The following is a 19,989-nucleotide window of genomic DNA, read 5'->3' as shown; positions in this document are numbered from 1 at the left end:
CTTGTAAGTTAATTTTTACGAATATGATATGCATTGTGGAATAAAAAGTTTATTCGTTTCAGCATCTGCTTCTGTGATTTGCTCAGGAATTTAATGATACAGAATAATATTTTAAAACATTGCAATAATAGAAACAATGACAATATTTTCTTCATTTTTTTCAAAATGTCATTCAGCGTAACAAACCATGGTCATTCGTTGTAACAGATATATTTATGTAAAAATGAAACAACATACTTATTCTGAGCTGTAATTATTAAAATATGTAAAATAATATGTGCCCCTACTAAATTTTATTAGATTTTAATTGATTTTCACTTCCTTACAAAAACTTATGGCTGACAAATGGGTAAAACCTAATGGTTTAAAGGATATTGGTGAAGTATCAAGGTTTGAAATGACAAATAATTAGTATTTGGGGGCTGCACTGTGATCTTTAAATAGAGTCCTGTAATATGTCATCAAATGATAGTTTTTCTAAAAATGTCTGATAAGATTTTTTGCATAAAAATATTGTTACACTGAATGACATTTTACTGGGTGTCTTCAGTAAAATCACAGTAAAATGTACGGTAGTAATTATTTTTTGCTCAGAAAAATATAAAGTTAAACAAGACATATTCTAATGTATGTGAAAAAGACTAAATTTAAAGCTCTTTTACACTTTTATTTTTTGATGCTTGAAACTCCCTTTTCGTCTTTGACCCATATATATATATATATATATATATATATATATATATATATATATATATATATATATACAAACAAGTCTCAGCTTTCAAACTATGTAAATTTTATCATGAAATCAAAAGAATTAATGTTATTTTGATAGTCTTTAATACGGTGTGTGACAGATCGCAGTATCTGCCTCAGTACAAACAGCAACATGGAGCGTGAGTGAACCGATCATTTTTTTCACTTTAATACAAGTTATAACACAAAACAAAACATGAATGCTTTGGACATCTGTGGGCTTGTTGAAAGATACAGAACATTCGTGTATCATCTCTTGTGTATGCTTCTAAGCTGTTTTAACCGTGGGAAGACATCAGTATAAAAGCTTGTGAAGAACTGGTCACCTAACATTACCTCAGGAAGATTTAGCTAATAATGCCCTTAGGTCATTAGTTAGCTAGAAAAATATAATGTTTCTCTATAGAAAAGGAGATCGCTAAAATTATAAATGCATTATACATTTTTGCAGAATATAAACAAGTTTTTATGACAGCAATTTAAATTAAATGTAATAATTACATAATTAGAAAGCGGAAACTTTTTTATTTTTATTTAGTGCATAAAACGTGAAACGTGTTTCTGGGCCAAAGCGACTTAAAATGATGGAGCCGGTCATAATCACAAAATTAGTAAAATTTGTATGAAAATGTTTTGAGTTCACAATGTAACCTAATAAGCCTACATGTATTTTAATGTAATAACCAATTTTTTAAAAAAAATATTATTACGTTTTGAGCTCATAACTTGATTATATTGTAAACTTTGTTTCAATTATACTTTATGTGCTGCTATTACATTATGAACTATGATTACATTATAAGTTGCTACAGTGTGTTCATAATCAGGGTGTGAAATTAACACCCGCCAAATGCGGGTAACTCTGTCTCTCAACTAGCCGCTTTGGCCAGTGAATTTTTTTCAGGGTTTTTCCTGCACTGAAAATTCAGTGAATGTCGGGCGACTTGGAGCTGCTGCCAAAGCAAATTTAAGGTATTCATGCCTCATAACTTATGGGCATCTGTGCGGGTCATTGGGCGAATTAACGGTGCTTTTGCATGAACTGCCACAGCACACACCAGAGATAAGATCGCCAGAGCTCTGTGACAGTGCAGCGTGAAACTTGCGTGATTCAGTCGATATTGCACGGCCAGTGGAAAACACAAAACTATGTGACCCATGTGAATTCTACAGAGAACATTAAAGTATAAAGTGTTATATGGAGGAAGTTAAACCTCATTTTCCATCCCACTAACAGTTTTGGGCCGCCACAGTCTAGATAATTAATTGGAAACAAGTAATTTTACCTTTGTTGTTTTGACCTTGCCCCCTCCTGAAGTGTTTTATACTTTTTCTGTTTCTTGAACTAAATAAAAGTATTATTTGATTTTAAAAGTTGACTTATTTTTGAGTGCTGGGACGGGAGAAGGGAACTCCAACATTTTTATTACTCCTCCCCAACCCTAGACAGAGGCAGAAGTAACAGTTCAGTGATCCTGTATCATAATATATAGACCAAATAAATTATACTTAAACAAAAGATTAATGATTTATGACTGTATAAATAATATTTAGCAGGGTAAAGTTTAATATTTATTAAATATTCGCTAATGGTTCATAAAAGTTTACACACTGCTAAAATGTCACTGGTGTCCAAGTGTTCAATGCAACTGCCTTTGTATTTACAGTCCAAAAGGTTGTAAATTGTATATATAACTTACACTTTAATTTAATTAAATGATAAGAACGACTAAGTACTTCTGATATCTCTGACATTTTTGTGCTGTGGGTGGAAGTTTCAGATGGTCCCTTACAAGTGCTAATCAATGAAAGCCCATCTGAGCATTTTTCGGCTTAAATCTCCAACTACAACAAGCTTTGAGCATTTGAGTTCAATATATTCCTTAATCTAATTGTGCTAATGATATCATTGCAAAATGGTCGGCTCCAGAGGGCGTGGGTAGGAGATACTGAATGTCAAATGAAAATTGAGCCAACAACTTCTTGAGATAAGGTATACGTTTCAGCATTAGTTTCGCACCTTTGGACGTGCCATCTCCAGTTTCAGTTCTACTTAATGTGGATTATGCATACTGTTGTAAATGTAAGACAAGTTAGTTTTATACCAAGGGTCTGTTGAATGCTTGATTCTGATTGGTTTGATGGACATTCTAAGGTGTGCAATTATTTTTCAAGCAAACGCACAACTATGAGGTAGTTCCTGGTCTTGACCACATAATGGTTCCATAGCACTTCGCCAAATTATTTCAGTTATTTCAAAGAGCCCTCCAGGCTACCACAACAAAATAACCAATAAAAAAAAGACATTGGTTAAGTACATCGGATAAGAATGAAAAAGTAGGTCTATAATATGCTAAATTTATTTCGATAAGTGTCCTTGGGCTCCCTCTCTTTCACTCTAGTCACACACACACGCACGCACGCACACACACACACTACCTTGTTGCTCCAATGCCGGAAAGCAGTGCATCCTCCAAGGAGATTGTGATTAACTTACTATTTCTTGTGTATATATTTATGTCACTTTTTGTAATAAACATCACAAGGTATAGGCCTCTGTCTTATTCAATCCAGCACACTCCCGGTTAGAGTTCCTGTGTCCCACATTATTTTTATTTACATCCCTCCATACCCCTAGCTTAATTCTAGAGGGTCATAACACACTCACAAGAGTGTTTTACGGACAAAAATGTCTTGAGATAAAAGCCTGAAAGATGAATTAAGGTGTGGTAACCATGGGACAAGCGGAATAATTGTCTCCAGCCGTTGAATTATTGAAAAATAATGCACATCCAAGGTGCAACGGCATTACCACCTGGGTATGCAATATTTTTCAATAATTCAATGGTCTATCATCAATTATTCCTTACTAGTAGTGCAATTCCCATGTTATTATCATGAAAACCGATCTGGATCTCATTTTCTGCCTTAATGAATGCACGTGAGCCCAACTCGTTCTTATTTAGCAAGCATTCATTATAAAATATATTTTTGTATGTCTAGCATACATCTGTTGGGCTTTCATTTCTCAAACAACATACAGTACACACTTATGTTTTTTATAATGAGGAATCTTTTCACTGTCTTTTATTTAATGTTTTGCACTGTAAAATGCAGATACAAGACAAATGTTGACAAACTGATGAAACAGCATGCAGGAACAGATGTAAAGAAACAAGTATGAAGAAACAGTAGCTAGCGTTATATAGGGCCACAATGCACCATCAATGACAAATTTATTATGAATACACTTCAACATAAAATTGGAACCCTTATAAACCACCCAGTCAAAGCCCAAATAAATGCCTTACCTTCATGAGAAAAGCTCTTATACACTAAGCTCACCACATCAAAGCACTGCAACCTAATAATATATAGATTAATATTGGTACTGTTGGGTTCAGGCCCAAGAATAAAGGCAAACATGCAAATCACCGGGAGAGAGAGAGAACAAAGCTGCAGAGTTGATCCTGCTGCTTATCTTGCAAATGCAATGCAAGACAAGCACTAAATACTTTACAGGGAAGATAACAAACACAATGTCCTCTTTATGAACACCATTCAACTTAATGCGCCAATCACAAGGGAGAGGCACACATGTGCCCAATAACGGAGAACTGAGCTTAATATTAGCAACAGCATTTTCAAATAAGAGGCACACTCAATAAGGAATGCGGATTGACTTTGAAAGACAATAATTATTAAAAAAACATATTAAAGCCATCTTGTTGGTCACTTATAATTACGATACATGCAACTTTTTTAAACTAATAGTAATTGAGATAGATACATGCATTTAAAAATGTACTTGTTACACTGGACTAGTGAATTAAAAGATGTGCAAAAAGGAAATTGTGATCATTTACAAGACCTGTACATTCTGATTACAGCCTACCGCTCAAATTATAATCTAAAATCTTTAATTTTACCGCATTAGTCATTCTAAAGAACAGCATGGCAACTTGGCTTAATGTTTGTGGGTAAAACCAGAATGTTAGAGTGTACTGACTCATTGAAACATTTGTCATGAGCCTGTTTGTTTACATATTTTAAAATTAAAATGTTAAAATGTATACTCACATTTTGTGAATTTGTCTTTAAAAAATGCATTTCCACAATTATTAAAACAATAAATTATGATTTATATATGTACAGGGGACATTTAAGGTATACTACAGTTGTCACCCTATAAGCACACCTGGCCCCACCAAGCAAAATGGTCTAGAACTGCACCCAATTCAAACCTCTCAAACTCATAGACAGCGTATATGCATTATAAACAGCACTTGCGAGGTAAATAGGAGACAAATACATCATCAGTTTTTAAAATACACATAATCATTCTTACTAAAATATATTTGTTTTAATGCAGTAACACTAACTGGTAACTTGTATAGATTAATTTGAAATCTATTAGGGTGAATCAACATTATTTTTATCAGGCTACAAATTTGAAAGTTGTAGTTAAAAAATTTCTAAATGTGTTTAGGCTGTTAGCTTATTCATAACAAATACTAGTTTATTTTTTAGAAAGACTATCAACATTAACCTAACCACCGTAATGTGAAGCCACCCATAGTCTTACCAAATGGCCTTGTCATTACATATGATACTGTTAAACAATGGTAGAACAATGGTAATCAGAAGAATAATGTCTCAGCTTCGTAAGCACCATAGTGTTCTGTTGTTGGCTGTAGAGCCACTGAAGACGCAGTGGACAAGTTTTGTTTTTGAAGGAAATGTGCCCGAAAACAAAAACATTTGTGTATGTTTGTACAAATCATTTAACACTAGACTGCTTTGTGAATGAGTGTCAATATAAAGCAGGATTTTCAAAAATGTTGATTCTCAAGCATGGATCAGTACCAACTGTTCGTGTTCCAGCTTTATATCCTGAAGATGTAAGTATCGCACTTCATACTTTGTGAATGTTTGCAAATCGCCTTTCCGAATGTGCTTGTTAGCTGATTCCACGACTAATGCAGCTAATGTTACCATTGTCTCTGATTGTTTTCACGGAGACCAGAGCTATGTCGGGGGGTGGGGAGCAGCAGCTCATTTGCATTTAAAGAGACACACACAAAAACAGCGTGTTTTTGATTCCACTCAAAAAGAGGCATTTATAACATGGTATAATACATTATCTGTTGGGTATTTTGAGCTGAAACTTCACAGACACATTATGGGGACACCTGAGACTTATATTACATCTTGTAAAAAGGGGCATAATAGGCCTCCTTTAAATCATTAGGCCTGCATCCTGCTGAACTCATATAATTATTGTTTAAATGAAATGCGCAAACAAATGCATGCAGTTACCTTCTCCAGTCTCCTTTATCACTTTTTGTGGGTGGGGGATTTTGCAAGTAAAAATGCTGAGTGGCTAGTGACCTTGGAAAACTACTAGCCACAGTGGTCGGTGAGCCAAAAAGTTAATTGCAAACCCTGTTTATAATTTAATACATTTCTAATACAATTACCTATTACATTATGCGAAAAACATTATGAGCTCAAGATTTTATTACGTTTTGAGAAAATTATTACATTATGTAATAATTTTTTTACATCAATAATGTAATACTTATTACATTATGTGCAGTTATCACATTACGAGTTGCTACAGGCACTGACAGCCTCTGCATCTACAAAAAAGATGCAATGAAAATGAATGGTGACTGAGACTGTCTGATTCTAATATTCTGCCTAACATTTACTTTTGTGTTCCATGGATGAAAGAATGTCACACAGATTAAAAACAACATGAGGGTGATATATGTACATTTATGTGTAAACTAACCCTCTAAATTTGAATGTTTATTCTTTTAAATGTATGTAATTATGTTATAATGGTAACGCTTATTGTGATTGTTTTCTGCCATGTTTAAAAGACAAAACAAATGTTTTATTTAGGGTTTCTATTATTACACCAATCAATGAGGTGAGGATGCTGACCAGTAGTGGATGATGTTGCTCCTGATGTAGATCCCGACATTCCTTTACTACCAGATAGACCAGCCTTGCTGTCTCTTCCTGCAGTGAATAACAATATCATTACAGATATATATAAAAAAGTGATAGGCTTATGTAGATTTGGGAATTTTACATTTGTAAGCTAGAAAAAATAGAATGTTTAAAAAATAGGGGGGTCTGAATGAACGTCACTCACGTTTCTTTTCACCATGTTTGTCACCAACTAGTTTCGCCTCACTCTGCTGTCGTTCTAGCCGTTCCTATGTTAGGCAAATATGAACATTATCAGTAGCAGCATTTAAATCAACTGTGTTTTGAAGGATCATATATTGAAAATCTAAACTTTCTTGATATTTTGAGAAATAGTTTTTGGTGTACAGTACTATTAATTAATTATAAGTGGCTCGTTCTGAAACTGTTGAATATTTGATGTCAGAAAAGTCTAATACATTGACCCATGACTGCAAACATTTACACATCCAATCACCCTGATGGCCCACCCAGTCATGGTGATGTAATAAGTAGAATAGTAAGGTAATAATTTGTTTTTAATAAATAACAGGAGAGGAAACAATTTTTCCAGTTGGCATATATAACTAACGATGAGACTAAGACATGGGCAAAGTCACAATAGCTATGTTTCCATCCAAGTTGCAAATGTAATTTATATGAAAAAATAATATTGCAAAAACAATGCGCTGTTTTGGACTCCATTTATACCCTGCCTGTTCACTTTGACTTCGTTGGTTTTTGCATGTAGTTATCCTGCTTTGCTAACTCCTTTAGAAACACTAGTTGTAAATTCTAACGTTCATTCTCGTGTTTGTTTTTTCCCCCGGCCCTGCTCCGTCTGTTTGTTTATTGGACTGATCTTTTGAAAGCACTCTTTAGAAATGTTGGCCTATATTGATAGGATAGCATCTTGCAGTTGATGGAGATTTGTGGGATGCACATCCAGGGCACGAAGCTCCCGTTCCACCACATCCCAAAGATGCTCTATTGGGTTGATATCTGGTTACTGTGGGGGCCATTTTAGTACAGTGAACTCATTGTCATGTTCAAGAATCCAATTTGAAATGATTCGAGCTTTGTGACATGGTGCATTATCCTGCCTGAAGTAGCCATCAGAGGATGGGTACATGGTGGCCATAAAGGGATGGACATGGTCAGAAACAATGCTCAGGTAGGCTGTGGCATTTAAACGATGCCCTCAGGCACTAAGGGGCCTAAAGTGTGCCAAGAAAACATCCCCCACACCATTACACCACCACCACCAGCCTGCACAGTGGTAACAAGGCATGATGGATCCATGTTCTCATTCTGTTTATGCCAAATTCTGACTCTACCATCTGAATGTCTCAACAGAAATAGAGACACATCAGACCAGGCAAAATTTTTCCAGTCTTCAACTGTCCAATTTTGGTGAGCTCTTGCAAATTGTAGCCTCTTTTTCCTATTTGTAGTGGAGATGAGTGGTACCCGGTGGGGTCTTCTGCTGTTGTAGCCCATCCGCCTCAAGGTTGTACGTGTTGTGGTTTCACAAATGCTTTGCTGCATACCTTGGTTGTAACGAGCGGTTATTTCAGGCAAAGTTGCTCTTCTATCAGCTTGAATCAGTCGGCCCATTCTCCTCTGACCTCTAGCATCAACAAGGCATTTTTGCCCACAGGACTGCCGCATACTGGATGTTTTTCCCTTTTCACACCATTCTTTGTAAATCCTAGAAATGGTTGTGACTGAAAATCCCAGTAACTGAGCAGATTGTGAAATACTCAGACCGGCCCATCTGGCACCAGCAACCATGCCACGCTCAGAATTGCTTAAATCACCTTTCTTTCCCATTCTGACATTCAGTTTGGAGTTCAGGAGATTGTCTTGACCAGGACCACACCCCTAAATGCATTGAAGCAACTGCCATGTGATTGGTTGATTAGATAATTGCATTAATGAGAAATTGAACAGGTGTTCCTAATAATCCTTTAGGTGAGTGTATATTAGCATCCACACCAACAGATGATAACTTGCTGTTTATTCTTAGCATGTGCTGCAGTTATGAAATTGATGTACATGACCTGCTACTGTTCTATGTTTCGCAAAGAAATCAAAGAAATACAGATGGATAAAACTTCTAAGGAGACAATACAATGTTGTCGACATTAGCGCTGGATACCTGAGGTAATTATATGACACAAGCTTGCGTTAGCTTTTCATTATCTCATCTCTGATAATACTGAAGATGAATGCAGAAGAAACAGTTCTTGAGCAGGAGTTTCCATTTAGTTTGTGTGTGCAATAAGTGGCAATCCTCTGCCGGAGTGTGTCATTTTAAAGATGAGAGCACGTTGCAGCTCGAGCCTTTTAAAGTTGGATTAATTTTGATTAGTTGTAAATGTATTTATCGTTCATCAGCTGGAAAAAAGAAATGCTCTGAAAGTTATTCAAAAGACAGAATTCCTTGATGCCCTTATTGTTATGGTGTAGACTCCGCCATTCTCTTAGAGTTGTTTTTGCTACAAGTGGACATCAGGGGAAACATATTAAATGAAATCATTCACCATTTCAAGTAAAAGAGTCTCCTCCTTCTCCTTCTTCTGATCCAAGAGTTCTCTTTCATGTGTTTTATGATACTGCAAAAGTGAAAATTTATTTCAAAACAAAGTAACTCACATTACAAAAGTATTAAAAGTATTCAGATACAGAAAAGTGCTATTGTGTATAACACTGTCACACAGTGTGCACCTTAACTAACATGGATGGTGGAAAAAGTCAAAGATCTTTCATACCTGCTCTGTAATGCCCATTTTGTCCACCTCCAGAACTATCTGAAAATAAACAGCAACAGTTTGAGGATCTAATTACTTATAATTAATAAAATTATACATTCTATTCTCTATATTCAAAATATTTTTATTATAGAGTAGCCTAGGAGACAAGCTGCCTCACCTTGTGCAAAGTTGCCACTACATCTTTGTCCTTCTCGCAGCATAACAATTTCCGCAAACAGAACTCCAGCTGCTGAAGCAAACGTTTTTCTGCCAGTCTGATGGTGGATCTCAGTTTGGGCAGCATGTAACAGAGCTTGTACCTGTCAGGGTCACAGACTCATCGATTACTGCATGGCAGAATTTATTTTTAACTGCTTCAAAATCAACGAATCAGCTTCATGATTTTGTTTTTTTAATAATGCATGTTTTGCCAAAAATATGTGCTGAAATAAATGTATTTTAAAAAGAATGCTCATTAATAAAAATGTATTAAACCATTAGGTTAAACTATTTAAATATATGGCACAGCAAACTATGCAAAAAAGCAGTTGTCACCTGACATTGGCCACGGGGTCACTGACCAACTCGAGTGCTGGAATAAGGAAATGTTTGCAAAAATATGTTTTGGAGAAGAGGTCTATCGTAATCTCACACAGATCCAGGTACCGCAGCCTGTTCCAGTAGCTTCTACCTTGAGCAAGCTCTAAAAAACAAAAGAGAAGACTGAATTAGCATCATTAGAGGCTGCAGATAATCACAGCCATGCTGATATTCAGTACAACAGCACTTTTAATTCTGTATGGCAAGATGGCAGCCTCGGTGTGGAGCCAATTCCTTTGTTGTTTATGTTTGTTTGTCCTGTGTTTAGTCATTTTTTCCAATCAGTTTTACCAGGGATGAACTGCAGCATTTGGCAGCACATACCAGACAATATTTTCCTGGTTTAGGACTATTCGGACATTTTGCTAGACGGGCTATGAGACACAAGTGAGGGAAACAAGCTGGCGTGCTAGTCAAGCTCCATCAGCGTGGCTTTCAAACAGCACTGCCGAGTATTCATCTAGCAAAACTCAGCACTCTCCCTCACAAAACTGATGGACTACATCTCCTCACCCATACAAACAAGAACTTTTCAAACTCTGCTGCCTGGTGCTTCACAGAAACCTGGCTGAGAGAAACCATTCACCTACATCTGCCGGGCTTTCAGCTGTTCAGAGCATATCACATTGCATTAACGGGGAAAATTAGAGGTGGTGGAACATGCTTTTACTTCAATGAAAGTTGTTGTACAGATGTAACAACATTAAAGGCGATGTGCTGTCCTAATTTGGAAGCGCTCTATCAACAGTAAGCCTTTCTACCCGCCGCGGGAGTTTTCCTCGTTTATTCTGGTGAGTGTTTATATTCCTCCACATGCATGCGTGAACGCAGCACTGTATAGCTGGCTGATCAGATCACAGACATGGAACAACAATAACCGGACTCACCAACCTCACCAGTGAACTGCCAAAATACAGACAGCACATTACATGCCCCACCAGAGACAGAAATACACTGGATCATTGCTACAAAAAAAAAAGGAAAAGCTTTGGGACTCTCTGATCACTGTCTGGTTCATCTTATGACCTACAGGCAGAAACTAAAATCAACTAAACCTGTAGTAAAGACTGTAAAGATGGACCAATGAAGCAAAGCTAGAACTACAAGCCAGCTTTGACTGCCCTGATTGGAGTGTATTTGAGGCTGCAGACACCAATCTGGACAAGCTCACAGATCCTGTAACATCATATATCAGTTTCTGTGAGGATATGTGCATTGCTACTAGGACTCATTTAACATACAAAAATGGCAAACCATGGTTTACAGCAAAACTCAGGCAGCTTCATCAGGCCAAAGAGGATGCTTACAGAAGTGGGGATGAAATGTTGAACAATTAGGCCAGGAACACATTGAATAAGGAAATCAGATTAGCTAAAAGAAGCTATTCTGATAAACTGAAAAACAAGTTTTCAGCTAACGACCCTGCATCTGTGTGGAGATACCTGAAAGACATTACTAACTACAAGACACCATCCCCCAACACTGTAGGGAACCAACAACTGGCTGACGACTTGACTGTGTTTTACTGTAGATTTGAAACACCACACACCCGCTCTGACCTTCACATCACACAAACATCAACACCTCCTGCAACCCCCCTCCTGCTACTCAATCTGCAATTAAGATCTGTGAAGAGAAGGTGTTCTGTGTCTTCTGGAAACAAAAGACAAGGAAAGCACAGGGCCCAGTTGGTGTTTCACCCACTTCTAAAATCCTGTGCTGACCAGCTGGCCCCCATCTTCCCACAGATCTTCATCAGATCATTGGAGCAGTGTGAAGTTCCCTGCTGCTTCAAATGCTCCACCATCATTCCTGTCTCAAAGAAACCGAAAATCAAAGGACTTAATGACTACAGACTCTCGGGTGTCTGTGGTCATGAAGTCATTAGAGAGACTGGCGTTGGCCCACCTGATGGACATCATTAGACCCTTTCTAGATTCCCTTCAATTTGCTTATCGAGCAAACCAGTCTGTGGATGATGCAGTCAACATGGGATTGCATCATATCCTGCAACATCTGGACAGACCAGGGACATATGCAAGGATCCTTTTTGTGGACTTAAGTTTGGCTTTAAACACCATCATCCCAGCTATTCTCCAGGCTAAATTAAATAAACTCTGTTCCCATATCTATCTGTCAGTGAATCACCAGCTTTCTGATGGGACAGGCAGCAGCTATTGAGACTGGGGGAATTCACTTCCAGCACCTGTTTGATCAGCAATGGTGCCCCCCAGGGATGCGTGCTCTCCCCACTACTCTTCTCCCTGTATACCAAGGACTGCACCGAAACGGACCCCTCTGTCAAGCTCTGGAAGTTTGTAGACGACACTACTGTCATCGGCCCTATCCAAAATGATGATGAATCTGCATACAAAAGGGAGGTTTAACATCTGGCTCACTGGTGCTGTCAAAACAACCTGGAGCTAAACATGCTCAAAACAATGGAGATGATAGTGGACTACACTTGGAACACCCCAGCATTGACCCCGCTCACCATTCTGAACAGCATTGTAGCAGCAGTGGAGTCATTCAGGTTCCTGATCTCACAGGACCTGAAGTGGAAGACCCACATTGTCTCCATTGTGAAAAAGGCCCAGCAGAGGTTGTGCTTCCTTCGCCACCTGAGGAAGTTCAACCTGCCACAGGCGCTGCTGACTCAGTTCTACTCAGCAGTCACTGAGTCTGTCCTTTGCACTTCTATAACTGTTTCCTTGTGGACGGCGCTTCAGAATACTGAGTACCAGATCCGGCAGGAACAGGAACAGTTTTTTCCCCTCAGGCTATCCATCTCATGAACAGTTAAAACTGCTCCACTGAGCATCAGTTATGTGCAATACACAGCTTAGTCTATTTATATTTATCCAACATACCCTACCTCTTCTGCCATACATTCCCTTGCATCTGTATATAACAGATTTGTATTTGTATTTCTATATATAATTACATTTTCTATTCTATTCTTTTTATTTTTATCCTATTTTTTTTTATTATTATTATCTCTGTCTTGTTGTTGTAGTGTTTGTGCACTGGAAGCTTGTCACCTAGACAAATTCTTTGCATCTGTAAGCATACTTGGCAATAAAGCTCATTCTGATTGTTAGTAAGATATTGCTTATATACAACATTTCTATATATACAGAAGGTAGTATTGAGACACCTTTAGATAGGGAATTTGGTTTAATTTTGCTCTTCTAACAAAAATACTTACAAAAGAAGCAGGATCAACTATTGCATCTCGCTGAGCACCACACATTTTGACAGGCCAGAATGTCACAAGCAGGGTGAAACAAACGGAATCATCCCAGTGCTGTTGAACTAAACTCAACACATTCTTAAGTATGGAAGTAAATTCACGACTAAAGTCTTTGAAGCAATAAAGCATGTTGAATTGCTCTAATCAAAAAAATAAATGCATCGTATTCTCAGTGCTTGCATTTAAATCTGTTGTATTTATAGTGCTTGCATTTTGGGAGGCTTAAATTGAACATTGTTGGATTTTTAAGCATTGAATATTTCATTTGAAAACATTTCAAAACTAATTTCAGTATAAAAATGTCAGCAATAAATATTCACCTTCTAAAGTTAATTTCCAAAATATACAGTTCATTTGAAAATAAAATCTAGATTTTTTGACAGGTAAAATTCAGCCCATTCTAATTCGTTAAACAAAATTTGATTCTTCAAATCCAGTGGTTCAAATTCGGCTGGATATCCAGCCTTCTTTGTCCGGGAACTGCAGGAATAGCAGCAGAGTACCGATATCCAACTGATGCCATTAGTTCTCACCAGTAGGTGGTGCAATGCAATCAGGTGTTGACTGCTGAAGACCAAAGCTACAGGTAGAGAGAACAGCCACGTACATTTTGATAGTTTGTTTTTCAAAATTGTTCATAGGTAGAAAATATTTGATTTGCACATATGGGTGGGCATGAAACGCACCTTTCCACTGATTGGACAACCCACTAAATCATTAGTTCATCATTGCCATGCAACAAAATAATTATCCACCGCTGCTACACTTTTATTGCAACTACACATTATCTCTCTCTCATCAAACAACCAGACTAAGAAATGCCTGTGACAGGGCTTCATGCCAACTTTCTTCTGCGTAGGCATGGGTTCTGCAACCTACGTGTGCCAGAGAATTACTAGCTGTCTGTTTCAGAAATAGCCTATTGATGTCCCTCGCATCTGCACGCAAAATTACTTAGCCTTCCTCTTAGACACACAGCCTGTTTTATTTATATGTCAACCTTCAAAATCTCTATCAAAAGGTGTGGTGAAGCTGTGCACACAGCGTGACCCACTGGACCTTTGTAGTGAAGCATAGACCAGTATGTGGAATGCACTGGCGTTTAAAAACATTTAGAAAAAGCCAATACATTGTCCAGTTTATTAATTAACTCTGTGATGTTTGAAACAATGATTGCTGTGTAGGCAGGATTTACATATAATTTAGTAGGGTGGCCAGTCCCTAATTGGAAGGTACTTAGTCTCATTTCACTTGTATGTCCATGGCTGGGTTTCCTGTGGCACCAAGTAGAACGTTAGTACCACTAAAGTAGTACTTAATCTCTACAGCATGTTTCCCAAAAAGCAATCAGGTAATGACTGCTGAAGACTAAAGCTACAGGTAGAGAGAACAGCCATGTACGTTTTGATAGTTTGTTTTACTCTGAAGAAAGGTATGGGCTGAAATGTTTGCTTACTGGTCTGTTTTTAACTCACTGCACATAGTGCCTTTTCACTATGCAAGTCTAAATTAAAAAATATTTTTGATAGACCTTCTTGGTCTGTTCTATGTTCAGTGTGCAGACAGCATCTATTGTGGTTTTTGGATATCTTTTTTTTTTGCTCCACGCACCTAAGGATATACGAATCCTATTTGAGCGCAACAATTCCCTCTTACTTCAGCACTTCACAATGGACTTAAAAGTGCTTTGTGTATTTGTGTTAATTGCAGGTTTGAGAAATGCACGTGAAAAAGGAAAGAGTGTTCGCAACTTCGCATGTAGAGAATGCTCTTAAGAGCTAAGACCCATGGTTAACGCATGCAGACTGTCAGTGGACCTCTATTCGGATCCTCATTTCATCAATAATATAATGAAGCGTACACCTTTGCTCTGCTGTTATGAGTTAATATTTGCTAATTTACACAACATAATACTTAGATGCCAATACTAATACAATAAAAATCCTTAGTTGTTTTTAAACACTTAGTATATTTAATATTATTAATTTACCTTAATAGGTCAAATATAGGCCATAGAATGAAATAAAATAAATTAATATAAGAGATAAGATAAAATAAACATCATTATTATAAACTTTTAAGCCTTCCTGAAAAACAGGAGTCTGGTGAATTAGGTGTTCTACTTAACAGCTGTTCTAAAGACTTGGGTAATGCTACTTTTTACTTTGAACGAAATCATTGTTATATCATTACTTTGCATGGAATGCAGTGCGTTTTTGCATTTTTTGTTTTTGTTTTTCATGATCAGTTTTTTATTTCTCATGATCAATGCACTGGGAGCACTATCCATTTCAGTTTTAAGTGCTTAGAAGCAATGGCAGCTTAGAAAGAAATGGCATGGAAAGAAAATAGCGGAAAACAACGTACATAAATTAAGAGAAATGTCAAGAGATATAAAGCTCTTTCCCTCATTACACATGGTCCGTGCATGTGTTTTGTACAGTGTAGGGGGTGCTCACTTTGTGGTTTCAGGGGCGGCAGTTGACATATTTACAATGAAGAACTCCATTGCGCAAAGTCACATACACACATATTTGTATTTACTAAAACCAATGTAATTTGGATCTGTTTTACCTTACCTCAAGGAGAAGTGCCCTGCAGTTCATATAGTAGTTAAATAAAATCATCAGATAGTTGAATTTGAATTATAGAAGTTAAATAATAGAAGTCAGTTGAATCTTAAACGGTTGTTACATGAAACAACCAAATGATAAAATAAAAACGGCACTTATGTTTTTTGTCTGTCTTTGATTTGCCTACGAGAAAACCTGATACACAGCATACAACCATACACAACTTATTATTAGTATTTTTTGTTTATAATTTCATCAGTATTAAGTAAAATATTTTTGGGTATGGTTTACGATTAGCATTGATGACGTCAGCCATAAAATTCCGTTCATTTTAAAATTAGGTTTAATTTTACAGTTAATTTTAACCAGGCAAACCAACTTGTGCACTCTTATGATCCCAAGCCCTGGCTTTCAAATAGTGGCTGGGATTCCCGAAGCACTAAGTAGAAAGTTAGTAGCACTTCAGTACTTTTCATTTTAAAATTTGCTCTGTGGGTCAAGATTAAAGCTTCCAGGATCAGTGAAGACAGTGGAGACCCTGTGTATGGTCCTGCTAATGACATCAAGCATTAATTGAATATAACAAGGTTGACATTGTTATTGCAGAGTGCAAAATAAGGAGACATGTGGAAGCTGCACTTAAGGGATATTCACCAATCAAAGGGAGATCTGCTCTTTACTCCCAAAAGTGTTAGCGTAACAGCAATGCTACACAACATGCGCGGTACTACACAACATGTGGCGAGGATGAGACCACCCTTAGGTGTCAGAGAGGAAGAGGAGATGAGGAGCCAATATACTGCACAGACAATTTTTATGCATGGCAGCAAGTTATTGTTCAGTTAAATCATGCCAACACTTAATATATTATTTGTTTACTTATTAATTTATCTGTTTATACCTAAGATGCATTGTATGATCTAGGCTTACAATGCTTTTGGGAAACGAGGCCCAGAGCTGCGCAGTGCGCTCACATCTGCATTTAAAAATTTTAACCCATTCATATGTGATCGATAATCTTTGTTTCTATCTTGGAAAATCCACAAATATAGCATACTGACAGTGTTACAACAAAGAACTTGTAAAATGCACCAGATGTCTACTTTGCTATCGCAAAATCTTGGACATGTCTTCTGGGCGGAGGTAATGTTCCCTCTGCGCTGTGCGCCACACCCTATTGTGCAACCGCGCTCAAGAGACGCAAACCCTTGGCTACCACCCCTGGAGTTTGCTATCGTAGTTCGAATCCCAGGGTGTGCTGAGTGACTCCAACCAGGTCTCCTAAGCAACCAAATTGGCCCAGTTTCTAGGGAGGGTAGAGTCACATGAGGTAACCTCCTCGAAGTCGCTATAATGTGGTTAATTCTCAGTGGGGTGCGTGGTGAGTTGAGCATGGATGCCGTGAAGCCTCCACACATGCTATGTCTCCGTGTCAACATGCTCAACAAGCCACGTGATAAGATGCGCGGGTTGACGGTCTCAGACGCGGAGGCAGCTGAGATTCATCCTCCGCCACCCGGATTGAGGCGAATCACTACGCGATCACAAGGACTTAAAAGCACATTGGAATTAGGCATGCCAAATTGGGAGAAATAAAGGGCTTGCGCTCGGATCGTGAGCTGTCTTTATGTTGTGCTGAGGTTCGGTCACGTCGGTCTAAGGTGTCAGATGTGTGTGTGGGAGGTTTTGTTTAGTGTGAGAATGTGTGGCATTACTTTGCTTGGAGTTGCTATGCATTATCTTGTCTCGTTTGTCAGTTGGCATGGGCGTATATTGCCTTATTATGTAGCGATGTGCTCTCATGCCAATCGGGTGTTTTGCTGTGTCTTGTGAGAGCAGGTGGCTTTGTTTTGTTTCTGTATCACCACGTGTCTGTCTGTCTTACATACAAAATGTTATAAACATTAAAATAATCTTATCTAGGCTAACATTTCATTAATTTCCAGAAGAGACATATCTGCCTATCTTCATTTGTAAAAATCAAAGGTAAATTTTCAGCTTTTCTAATGTTAGATAATAAAAAAAAAACATGTTCCTAGGATAGGCTCCAGTACCTTCGCAACCTTACATAGGATAAATGGTAATAAATTAATGTGTATTTTTTACAACAAAAAATAATATAGGCTGATTTTCCCAATAACAAGTTGCAACTTAAACTTTTATGATCATCTTAATTAATGCCACATGTTATTTTACATAGAGAACACATGTTTCCCAAAACAGCACTTAGATTGCTCGTTATAAAGTAGAATTTAAATGCTTTGTTACGGGAGCTGTCTGGTCCAATGCTGAAACCTTGGCAAATATGTCCAGGAGTTTGTCTTCTCAACATGACAATAATGCAGAAATACTGACAAGCATGGAAATGATATGTAACCTTGTCGAGATGCTGAAATTTAATGACGATCACTGCATTTAATTAAAGAAATAATGATGACTTTGGTAAGATGGGGTTTCAGATTGATACTCAACTTTATAGAGATTAATGATAGAAATGCCTGTTTGTGAACACAGGCAATATGAATCATAATAAGGGGCTATAATGTAGCCAAAAGTTTGTTTTGGCTACATTAGACAGTATTGTCATTTTTCTTTTTCATTAAATGCATCACACATTTATTTATTTTCCTAAATTAAGTTTTAACATCAGTGAATATAAAACCTGGTGTATTACTTTTTGTCAGAAACTGCAAATTGTCCCTTCATTTACCTGTGCATTTGTATTCTGGATTTTGGAAAATAATTATGTAACGCTCCAAAATAATTTAATACATACATACATTTAATTTAAGATTAAATATTAAGCCTAATTGGATAAATTAATAGGCCTACCAACTCCATTGGTAAAAGTGTCATTAATTTGCCTTGCGCCCTGGCAGGTCATCCCCGTCTACCTGGATCAGGGGAGGGGACAAGGGGAGGGGAAAAAATGTGGCACCTACATGTTATAACGGCGATTGTGCCAAATTACCAAAACATTTAAATAGAGAGGGAAAAGGCCAACATGGAGTGGCAGTGAGAGAAAGAGAAAGAGAGAAAAAAAAACACTTACACGCCGGTTCTCCGATACGCCGTAGCTTGATCCTCGGCCACTCCTCCACCCCTCTAATGGACGACAGCCATACCTCCCCAGGCGGATCGGAGACAGTCCTCAGGCCCCTTGCGGATGGAATACCCGCCACATTTTTGGTGGACGGTAGGGGTCTCCCCCGCCCCTGGCAGTGGTAACCGCTCCAGGCGGTTGGTTGGGAGCCCCTCCTCCCCTCGAGGTCTGCGGCCGGGCTCCTCCATCCTTCAGCGGAATGCCGTGGCTGCTCCTTTAGGGTGGATGGAAGCGGCGAGAACACCACTACGGCACATCCCTCCTCCTTCCCGGGTTTCGGCACCAGTGTAAAGGGATACAAGGGAAAGGAGGAGGCGAGAACCGGCTTGACAATATAAATAATATTTTCATATAAAACTGAAACAAAAATACAAACACACACACACACACACAGGTGTTGGACAGCTGCCCGTAAATCTCTCTCTCTTTCGCACTGCCGTCTCCAGTCAACCCTTATCCCTCTCGGGCTAATCAGCCTGATTAGGGGCCTGGTGTGCAGAATCATGACCCGGCCCCACCCTCCACCCTGCCACATGATGCTTTTTGGGAAATGCACTGTAGAGATCAAGTATTACTTTAGTGATACTAACGTTTTAATTAGTGTCACTGGAAACTGCGCTTCACTACAATGGGTCGCGCTGGGTGCGCAGCTCCGCCGCACCTTTTGATAGAGATTTTTATAGCTGACAGATAAATAAAACAGGCTGTGTGTCTAATTAGGCTAAGCCATTTTGCGTGCTGATGCGAGGGACATAAATCAGATCAGAACCCCGTGTGAGGCCATTTCTAAAACAGACAACTAATATTTCTCTGGCACACATAGGTTGCAGAACCCATGCCTACGCAGAAGAAAGTTGGCACAAAGCTAGACCTTTGTGCCAACTAGACCCTTCCCTGACTAGTACGGTTTGTGTCACAGGCATTCCTTAGTCCAGTTATTTGTTGAGAGATAATATACAGTTGCAATAA

General features: G+C 38.1%; 1 protein-coding gene across 3 annotated transcripts in view; it reads right to left on the bottom strand.

Moving 5' to 3' along the window:
* Positions 1-19,989, bottom strand: part of ppp4r4 (protein phosphatase 4, regulatory subunit 4) — a 96,263-nt gene that overhangs the window by 16,436 nt on the left and 59,838 nt on the right. For all 3 annotated transcript variants that reach the window (XR_007968111.1, XM_052098694.1, XM_052098695.1), the window contains 6 exons: positions 10,047-10,194; positions 9,670-9,811; positions 9,510-9,548; positions 9,282-9,353; positions 6,923-6,986; positions 6,709-6,786 (listed from right to left, as the gene is read on the bottom strand). Coding sequence is in view for 2 of the 3 variants with exons in the window: in XM_052098694.1 (XP_051954654.1) it covers positions 6,709-6,786; positions 6,923-6,986; positions 9,282-9,353; positions 9,510-9,548; positions 9,670-9,811; positions 10,047-10,194 (543 nt within the window). In the remaining variant the exon portion in view is untranslated. The remainder of the gene's footprint in view (positions 1-6,708; positions 6,787-6,922; positions 6,987-9,281; positions 9,354-9,509; positions 9,549-9,669; positions 9,812-10,046; positions 10,195-19,989) is intronic.

This window comes from Xyrauchen texanus, chromosome 30, assembly GCF_025860055.1.
Source record: "Xyrauchen texanus isolate HMW12.3.18 chromosome 30, RBS_HiC_50CHRs, whole genome shotgun sequence".
Taxonomy (NCBI): domain Eukaryota; kingdom Metazoa; phylum Chordata; class Actinopteri; order Cypriniformes; family Catostomidae; genus Xyrauchen; species Xyrauchen texanus.
This window is presented reverse-complemented; position numbering and strand designations above follow the sequence as displayed.